This window comes from Rhinolophus hipposideros (assembly GCF_964194185.1).
Source record: "Rhinolophus hipposideros genome assembly, chromosome: 14".
Classification (NCBI taxonomy): Eukaryota; Metazoa; Chordata; class Mammalia; order Chiroptera; family Rhinolophidae; genus Rhinolophus; species Rhinolophus hipposideros.
This window is the reverse complement of record NC_138060.1, coordinates 50,500,673-50,510,437: the sequence shown is the minus strand read 5'-3', so window position 1 is coordinate 50,510,437 and position 9,765 is coordinate 50,500,673. Positions and strand designations below refer to the sequence as shown.

Sequence of the window (9,765 nt, the reverse complement as noted above, 5' to 3'; positions counted from 1 at the left end):
TGGGAAGAGACCCAGGGTACCCGGAAGTGGCAATTTAAATGTCTGAACCAGCTAGATGGGAAAAGCCCTTTGATTGATACTGCCGCTGCCATCTCCTTTTCTTTGAGGATGACAAGAACAAATTGCTGCACCTGTTAGTTTATTTCTGTTCTTTGAAAACTAGATCCACATTGCAAAAGGAATTTCTCTTAAATATAGGAGCAGAAAGTGATCTGTTAGTCTTTCCGTTTAAACAAGAGATCTCCGTATAAGCACTGCGAGCTGAGAGCCTGTCTTTCGCCTGAGGTGGGCAATTCTCAAATTTGGTTCTTATTCCAGGATGGGGTGGGGGAAATGCAGGGACCCATGAGGGTTCTTCCAATAAGCAGGTTATAAGCTCCACCTAATTTCCACTTGAGAGACAGATAATGCCCAGAAGCACAAGGTTTTGTATCCAAGTCCAGCTTATAAACCAACCCTGTAAAGTGACAGACGCCATCCCCCAGTTTCTGCAGTGGGAGCCTGGCTTAAATTTTCATTCTTTGGTACCGAGATACAGGTTTAACAAAAGATATTACATCCTACATTTCGAGTGGGGGCAATTTAGTTTATAAATCCTTTACATTCAAAGGCCTTCTGGGAGCAGAGGGGGGTGGGGGTTTCACGGTAACCATGCGACCCTACAGTATGGCTCTGTGGGAGCAGAAACACTCTGTAGAGGAGACCCAAGCAGAGGGTGTGCGTATGGGCTGTTCCTATTGGTTTGAATTGCAAACCTTCTATTTCCCTGAACTTCCAAAGCAGGAAAAAAAATTGTGCTTTTAAAATAAAAGTTCATTCCTTTGCCTACTCTTCTTAGGAAAAGAAACGCCTAGCATTAACAGAACAACATTCAATCTAGGGTCGGGGATCGACCCCCATCCTCCTGCAGAGTCCAGAAGAGTATGGGGGTGACTTGTTTCTTTGTCACGCTCTCTGACCACCTCAGCACCCGCATGTCCACCCACACTCATGTCCACACACCAAAAACCCTCTTTTTGAGAATGAGGTTCCCTTTCTTCTTCTTTCCGTGTAACTCTTTATAACCAACAGCAAACTGAAAATACTTAACTTTTGAGAATACTTTTTATCAAAAATCCTGAACTGCATCTATTATTTTTAGAAACTAAAGTATGCAAAGAAAAGGTTCTTTGGGAGGTGGTGTATCACTTGTAGCTTTCTAATCTGGTGTTAAAATGGCTTCACACACACGCACCCTACCTTCAAAGAAACAAAGATTACATACCCTAAAATGTGAATAGTCTGCTTTTCATGGCTAGCAAGCCACAGCCACATCTTCTAGGAGTAAGGAAAGATGCTGAACAGGATGATAAACACACTGAGGTATAAAAGGAGAACATAGGAAAGTTCTCTGTTGCAGCATTTTAAAAAAAGAGATTTTTCCAAAAAGATCAAGAACACACAACACAATCTAACCCCATAAACACAGTATTCTCAAGAACACAAATACTCTATAATTAAGCATTTTAAATCCTATTTTTCCACATTTTATACTTTTTTGCTTTTTTACTTAGTAGTTTTTCCGTGTTTCCTTGGCTCAATCTACAGAATACAGCCCACCACACACATCCAGTGCCCCCCAGCCGGAGGCAGAGGCTTGTGCATATCACGCCCCGCAGAGGGGAAGAGGGAACCGTGAACTCTACTGAGTGAGGGTGGGAGGCGGGCAGAGGGCCTGCTGGAGAAGGAAATGTAAAGATTTATGAGGTAGATAGAAATTATCACTTCACAGGCTCAATCCCTGCAGAAAAGATAAGTACATTCATCTGTAAAAAAATAAAGATGAGGTAGGACGTAAGCAATGTTGTACTTTTCTTGTTCTCTTTAAACAAAAGAAAAAAAAAATTTCCCTGAGACTGTTTCTTCTTTGAAATTCAAAAGGGGAGAGAGACAAATATAGACAGAGAGAGAGGTCCACATGCACACCCCAAACACAGAAGCCTAGAAAACGTGATTAGAAGATGAGGATTCGATTGTTGCCGAAGTCCACCACGACGATCATCCCGTCGGGGGTCACAGCGATGCCGGAAGGGCGGTCCATCTGCCCAAAGCCACTGCCCTGAGCACCGAACTTGCACAGGAAGCTGCCATTGGCCTCGAACATCTGTACCCGGTGGTTCCTGGAATCAGCCACGATGATGCGCCCCTCCTGGTCCACGGCCACACCCTGCGGGCGCAGGAACTGTCCATTGCCGGTGCCCTCGGAGCCCAGGAAGCGTGCCGACTGGCAGTCGGGGTGGATGACGAGGAGTCGGTGGTTGTTGAAGTCGGTGACCACCAAGTGACCCTCGTGGTTGAAGGCCACGCCCCGAGGGGAGTCAAAGTGCTTCCAGAGAGCCCCCTCGAAGCCGTACTTATTCAGGAAGACTCCATCGGGCCCGAACAGCTGGATCCGGTGGTTCCGAGTGTCCGAGACCAGGATCTTGCCCTCAGAATTCACCGCCACATCCCACGGGTAGTTGAACTGCCCATTCTTGGTTCCTTTCTCGCCAAACTTGAGGAGGAACTGGCCGTCAAAGGTGAAGATCTGGATGCGATGATTGTCCTTGTCAGCTACCACGATCCTGCGGGAGGCGTCGCAGGCCACCCCGGCTGGCCGGTCGAACTGCCCGGGCCGGGAGCCCAGGGTGCCGAACTTGTGGTGGAAGGTGCCACACGGCTTAAACACCTGGATGCGGTTGTTGCTGCGGTCGGCGACAACGATGAAGCCCTCCTTGTCCACACTCACGCCCCAAGGGCGGCAGAGTTTGCCGTCGCCGTCACCCTCGCTGCCAAAGCTCAGGCCGGGGAGCCCAATGCCCACATAGCTGCGGCCGGACTTGACCATCACTTTGAAGGGGCTGTTCTCAATGTGCTGGTTGCACATGGTGACGGACACCAGGTGCTCTCCCTCCAGCTGCGGCCTGTAGCTCACCACGTAAGTCCCGTTCTGCTGATCACTCACCTCTGCCCCAAACAGGTTGCCGTCAGGGCCCAGGACCACGGCAGACATCAGGTCGCCTCCCGAGAGGCGAGGCTCCCCGTCGTGGTCATAGCCGATGACAGTGAAGGAGGCCACCTTCCCCTGCAGGGCCCGCTTGAGGCCATCGCCTGTGGCCTTGGTGAGGGGCGCGAAGGCCCCGCTGCTGACGAAGCCGAAGGACTTGATGGCGAGGTACAGTGCCTGGTCGGGGGGTGTGAACATGACCCGGTCGTCTTCTTGGGGCTGCAGGAGGCTGCGGACGGTCTTCAGCTCCTGCACCTGGGCCAGCATGCGGTCTCGGGCCAGCAGGATGTCCAGTGCCCTCCCCTCCTCCAGGACCTGCTGGACAGCACTGATGGTGCTCTCCAGCTTGTTCAGGTTCTGCCGCAGCTTCTCCACCTGCAGGTACAAAGACTTGGCTTTCACCTGGCGGATCTTCTCTACCTGGAGGGAAAGGTGAGAACAGGGAGAGAGCGCACAGAGGCTTAGAACCACGCACAGAAAACCATACATAACCTGACCGCGTGTCACGAGGAAGCCTCAGACAAACCCACGCTGAGGGATCAAACAAAAACTGGTCTGCACTCTTCAAACATGGCAGAATCCAAAGACAAAGGAATTGTCCCAGACACAGGAGATGACTGAAGAGACACGACAATTAAATGCAATGAGTAACCCTGGACTGGGGGGGGCGCGGAGGGGTATCGCTATTAAAACACTATTAGTGAAATTTGACTACCAACTAAGGATTAGAAACTAGTATAGTATTGAGATTAAACTTCCTGATTTTTGATTAACTTGTGATTATCTAAGAGAATGTCCTTGCTCAGAGGATACAACACTGAAGTATTTAGGGAGAAAGGCATCATGTCTCCAACACTCCAACTTGCTCTCAAATCACATACATACAATAGACGTATAGAGAGAAATGATGACAATGGGGCCAAATGTAAATAATTGGTGGAATCTGGGAAAGGACACATGGAATTCTTTCATTATTGATACCTGAAGCTTTTCTCTAAGTTAGAAATTAAATAAAAATGAAAGTCAAAAACAGCCACCCAACAAATGCTTATTGAGCACCTACTTTGTGCCAGGCACTGGAGGGAGATACACCTTGACTAACAGAAAATAGGGTCCCTTGCCCTCACAGAGCTTGTATTTTAAAATGACAGACATTAAACAGCAAACAAAGAAACAAGGTAAGATAATTTCAGATGGTGCTACGTGTTAGAGAGTAGAAATAGAATATGCAAGATAGTGATTAGGGAGGGCTGATTTAGATAGAGGGTTGTCAAAGACAGTTTCTTTCATGAGTTACTTGAAAGTCGAGACAAGCTAAGGGCTAAAAGAAGAGTGATCCAAGCAGAGGAAATAGCAAGCACAACGGCCCTGAGGTGGGCACTTGCCTGGAATTGAAAAACAAATAAACAAACAAACAACTGTAGAGTTTTAAGTAAGGGGTGAGGTGAATAAATTTAAGTTCTTGTATATGCAGTGTGGAACGTGCACTGGAGAACACAAGAGGGGAAGTAGAGACCAGCAATTACCCTGGTGAGGGATGATGGTAGCTTAGGCAACAGAGGTGGCTGTGGAGGTGGAAAAAAGTGGCAGAAAGGATACTAGAGGTAGAACTGGCAGGAGTTCCCCATGGGCTACAGAACAAGGCCAGTCTTGACTCCCAAAAGACTGAATTTTCAATACAACTACACAGAGAGCCTGAAATCTCTTTGAAGCTCTCTCCTCTCCCCTGCAACCCCACCCAAGTAAGAGAAAGACTGTGTAGAAAGAATAAAGGGATTTGGAGAGGATCTAATTCAAGATTGCAACCCCTCCCCAACCCATCTCCTCTCCTCACCTCTGTATCTAAGAACAGGTTTTATAAACCTCCAACAGGGAGCCTGAAAGGTCCCACACCCCAATTTTGGATAACATGGCTATGGCAACTGTTGATCTGTACTACTTCCAAAGGAGCATGCTTTAATATGTAAATGTGAATTCTGACCTGCCAAAATAACTCCTCCTTCTAAGGTTCTCAAACCATACCAATTTGGGAATGTGGGATTTTGTTTGACCAGTGAAACACAGTCATCTCTCCATTCTTCTGCATTAAACAACTAAAAGTCCTCTAATTTTAAGTGATTTCCTCCTGTGAAGGGAGTACACAGGTCACCCAGCTAGTTTATGCTGTTTTGCAGAGGACCGTGAATTCTGTGTTCTCTACTGATCTGAAAAGTTACAGAAAGCCTATTTCAGAATAAGGGTCCACTGCTGGGAGGCCTGGATTTTAATCGGATTTTCCCTTGGGGAGTAATGATGTGATTTCTGACCCATTCACGCTTTTTCATCTGTCCACTCTGGAAGCAGGACATGTATGTGCAAAGAAGCCTGAGTGGGGCCAGATCAAAGAGAGGCTTTGTCCTTTGGTCTTGCACGAGACCAAACCTCTGGGGCTTTGGTTCTGATCCTTTAGCTAAGTGGTTGCCGCCGACCCCACAAGGAAGCCCAGTCCACTGAAAATGGATAAGCCACAAGAATGAAGGGTGTGTCTCGATATAGAAAACTGGGTCACCAGGCACTCAAGGATCTCAATGTTCAGTAACTCAAAATATTACACAACAAAGAGGTGCCAGGCAGAGACAGGTAAGGTCTTTGCTGGGTGGGAGCAGAAAAATTAGTAAATGGTTAAGAGAGAAGGGATTTCCATAGGACTGGGGGCAAGGTACCATAGCAAAACGTAGAGAGAGAAAATGGGAGCGAGTTGTGTCCAGAATGAGCAAGCGTATTTTGGAGGACTCCGAGAAAGAGCTTTTAGACCAGGAGAAACGAAGTTTATTACATACAAAAGAAGACAATGACTCTTCTTCCAAATTTGCTGTCCCTAGAGCAAAACCTCGCTTTCCATCCCTTCTGAAAAAGAATTGCCTTTAGAGAGGCCGCGAGCCAGCCTCACAGGAGGGAGGATAACGAAGGTGAGATCTGCAGAAACACACAAAGGCCTTTTCATCAGCAAATCCAGAAGAGCAAGTCTGTGGCAGAGTTCACCACAGAGCTCTCAGGTTGCAAGAAGTGGGCCCCTTTCGGTTATAATTAACATTCGTGGGTGGCATGAGACTGACAGACCATGGGGACATCTGAGTGCCTGAAAACTGTGTCAGGCCCACAGAGGTGCCTAAATAAAATATGTGCTAAATTCAATCTTGGACTTTTTCCACCCAAGAACTCTTCTTTTCAAAAAGTGATTGAACCATATACTTCTTGAGAGGTCAGAAAAGGTAAAAATCAAGTAGGTAGGAGCTAACTAAATGGAAAATGCAATGCAAAAGCCAATGTATCCTTCCAGAATTTTAGGACCTAGTGATTAAGCGAGGGTCACTTTCAGAAATCAAGATGCCACCTCTGCCATCATACAGTCTGGATGTTCAAAACAAGCATGTACACACCTAAGTGCACCCTTTTTCATCAGCTATGTATGTGGCCTTACTCGTGTGTTCAGAGAATGTAATTGTAATGGGAACTGGTGAGTGGCACTGGTCCGTTCACAAGCATATTCCCCTTTTTCCTGAGAGGACAGAAGATCAGAGAAGGAAATGCTGGGACGGTGACTTGGGTGGGGAGAGTCATCTTTCCAGCTGATTTTTATCTAAACAGCACACCAGTATGTTCAGCACTCTTTCCTGCTCCAACAGGAAGACAGGGCACAGGCTCACCGCCCTCACAAGTGGAAAACTGGCTTTCCACAAGGGGTCAGGAAGTGCAACCAGCCAGGACACCAAAAATAAGGATGTTTCCCACCAGTTGGCTTTCATAACAACGGTTTCAATTGTACTCCCTCCTTTCTGCCTCCTTTTGAGCGTGTGCAATCTAAAACTTGGGACTCCTTCCAGTCTTGGTACCCGGCTACTTCTGAAAAGGCTTCTTGTTGTTTTACTGCCCGGACAGCACCCACAAGATTCCAGGGACCCTTGAATTTTTCTGCCAACAAATTCTGGAAAACCACCAAGTATTCTAAATATAGAGCCGGGGTCCAGGATCTGACACATGGTTCACAGAGGAAAAAATGTTGGCCAGCCGAGGAGGCCCAGAAATGGGGGTGGGCGTGCTCCCCCATTACCTTCCACAACAGCTCGCACTCCCGCTCCTCCAGGGCCTTCTTATGCCTTGCAGTCACGGCTTTGACCTCCGACTGTACCACCTTGGCCTTCATCTCCACCTGCTCTGCCACAGTCTGGGCCTGCTCGATGCTCAGCTGGAAAATCAAAAAACAATCTCATAGCATAAGAAAGACCTTCACTCCTCGCACAAAACATTGCAGTCTGCTTTTCTCAGATCTACAAAGCTAGTCCACACCCAGGGCCCCCAGACCGCTTGGATCCACATCCTTGGAAAGAAAAAAGACACTTCAGGAGAGAATGGCATCTGTTTGACATGTAACTGAAGGAGCTGCTGGCAAACGCTGGATTTCCTTTGTATGAGAAATGGCACCTACACAGTGAATGTCAGCACTATTAAGAGATACTCTGACACAGTGAAACCAGTGTAGCTGGGTCACAGCCGAAAACTGCGAATGAGGATCAAATGTGAAATGTACTACCCTGGGCACACGAGCAAATTCCCGTCTCTTTGGCCTTACTCCCTGCCAGGGGGAAACTCCGCAGGCCTGGCACGTCCTTCACGTGAGGGTGTACACAACAGGCTGCAGGCCAGCAGGTATCCATCATGTGCTTGTCAGGTCACTTCCAGCCAGAACCAACACCACAGTGCAGACTGGGAATACTGTCGGATCCTCCTAGGAAACCCTGCCTGTGGTCAGAGACAGCTTGCCAGAGACCATCTACGCACCACCACACACCCCACCCGGTACCACCAGCCCTAGTAAATCAGCCAGTTTAATCAGACGTATTATTGTTCATAAAAAATTAATCCAGACAGAAGGCCTGGTGTTTTCATTAATATTACATGACATGTCTTGAAAAGCCACAAGGATTTCTTTGAGATACTGAGGTATTAAATCAGGGATTCCAAACTGGCTGCTGATGGTGCAACAGTTTTAGAGCAGTGTCCCAAATCAGGAGGGGCCTGGGGAAGCATGAAGAGCTTGGAGCCTGAATTAGGAATTAGTCACGGGTGACCAATCATCCATGTGCCCTGGGACGAGGGGTTTCCGGAATATGGAAGACAGCTAAAATGGAGACAGTTGTAGACAAACCAAGCTGAATGGTCACCTTAGGAGTTGTGTAACCAGGTTCAAATCCAAGCTCCACCTCCTACTAGTTGAAAGGCCTTGGACCTGCCTCCAATCTTGGTTAAGGGTGAATGTGAGAAAACGCAGCAGAGTACATGGAAAGAACTGAGCATACATAGCAGCTGGCACAGCTTATTATTAACAATGCTCAGAGAAACACCTGCAACAAAAGCGCAAACATCTTTTCCCCTCACCCCACTTAGCTTTAGACAAACAGCAGCATGTACCTAGGCCTATTCACACTTCCTGCCTTAGTTAGTTTTTAAATTGTAATGACACACACACACACACCTCCTGCCTCTTTTTAAAATGTGGTAAGATATGTAGCATAAAATTTACCATTAGTGATAGCACATTCAGTGTGTACATATTACCACCAGCTCAACACTTATCACCCACAAGAAAACTTCTGTACCCATTAAGCAGTCCTTCTCCATCTCACCTTCCTGCAACCATAATCTAACTACTATCTCTACAAATCTGTCTAGTCTGGATTCTTTCAAATAAATAGAATCAAACAATAGGTGACCAGCCGTATGTTTATGAATACACTTCCGGCTTAAATAGTTGTGACTCGTTTGATCACTTAAAATTGGGGCTTCTATTTACCAATTTGAATCCTCTGAGCCTGGGTGACACGTTCACGGCATGGGAACCACATGCACATTGCAGCTAGCCCTAAACCACCCTCTGCTGTGGTTAACTGCTCACTGCAGTCTGTCCTGGTTCCCGCGAGGCCTAAAGCTCCTGAGCTGACCAGGGCGGGCATCTGGGTCGAGCTGGATGGTTCACAGCCTACCCACGGTCTGGAATTCCTTCTCTTCCAAATTCACCCTACAGCTTAAAACCCAGCTCAGGCACCACATCCTCCTTCCTGAGGCTGGAAGTGAAGGTCACCTTCATAAGACCTTTCTGCTCCACCTTTACAATCCCGTCCCAAATGTCACCACATATCAAACAAGGTGGAGGCGGAGCACACAGTCCGTGGGACTTAGCCTGGGTTATAACAGGGACAATTTATACACTTTAAATTTGCTTGTATCTATGGCCATAACTGTAAGAGCTAGGTAACTGTACAGGGTTAAATAGTCCCCCCCAAAATTCAGGGGCATCTGAAACCTCAGAATGTGACCTCAGATGGAAATGAGGTCTTTGCAGATGTTGAGATGAGGTCATAATGAAGTACGGTGAGTTCTAAATCCAATGACTTGGAACCACGTAAGGTCACTAAAGAGAGACAAAAACACAGAGGGAAGGCCAGAAGAGAGAGGCAGAAGCCAGAAGTGATGCAGGCCCAAGTCACAGCAGCCACCAGAAGCCAGGAAAAGGCAAGGGAAGAGTCTTCCCTAGAACCTACGAAAGGCGCATGCTCCTGCTGACACTCCGAGTTTGGACTTGAGAACTGTGTGACAACAAATTCCTGTTGTTTCAAGTCATCCAGTGTGTGGTCATTTGTTGTAGCAGCCCTAGGAAACTAATACAGTAGCCAACAAAATGAAGCAGGTGGAGACAGCCACAT

The 9,765-nt window shown here is 47.3% G+C and overlaps 1 protein-coding gene across 1 annotated transcript in view; it reads right to left on the bottom strand.

Annotated features, from left to right (window-relative positions):
* Positions 1 to 1,993: 1,993 nt before the first annotated feature.
* The window catches only part of TRIM71 (tripartite motif containing 71), a gene marked incomplete at both ends in the record, with an annotated part of 61,682 nt that continues 53,910 nt past the window's right edge, over positions 1,994 to 9,765 (bottom strand). The window contains 2 exons of the mRNA XM_081071882.1: positions 1,994 to 3,445; positions 7,116 to 7,250. Coding sequence (XP_080928008.1) covers positions 1,994 to 3,445; positions 7,116 to 7,250 — 1,587 coding nt within the window. The remainder of the gene's footprint in view (positions 3,446 to 7,115; positions 7,251 to 9,765) is intronic.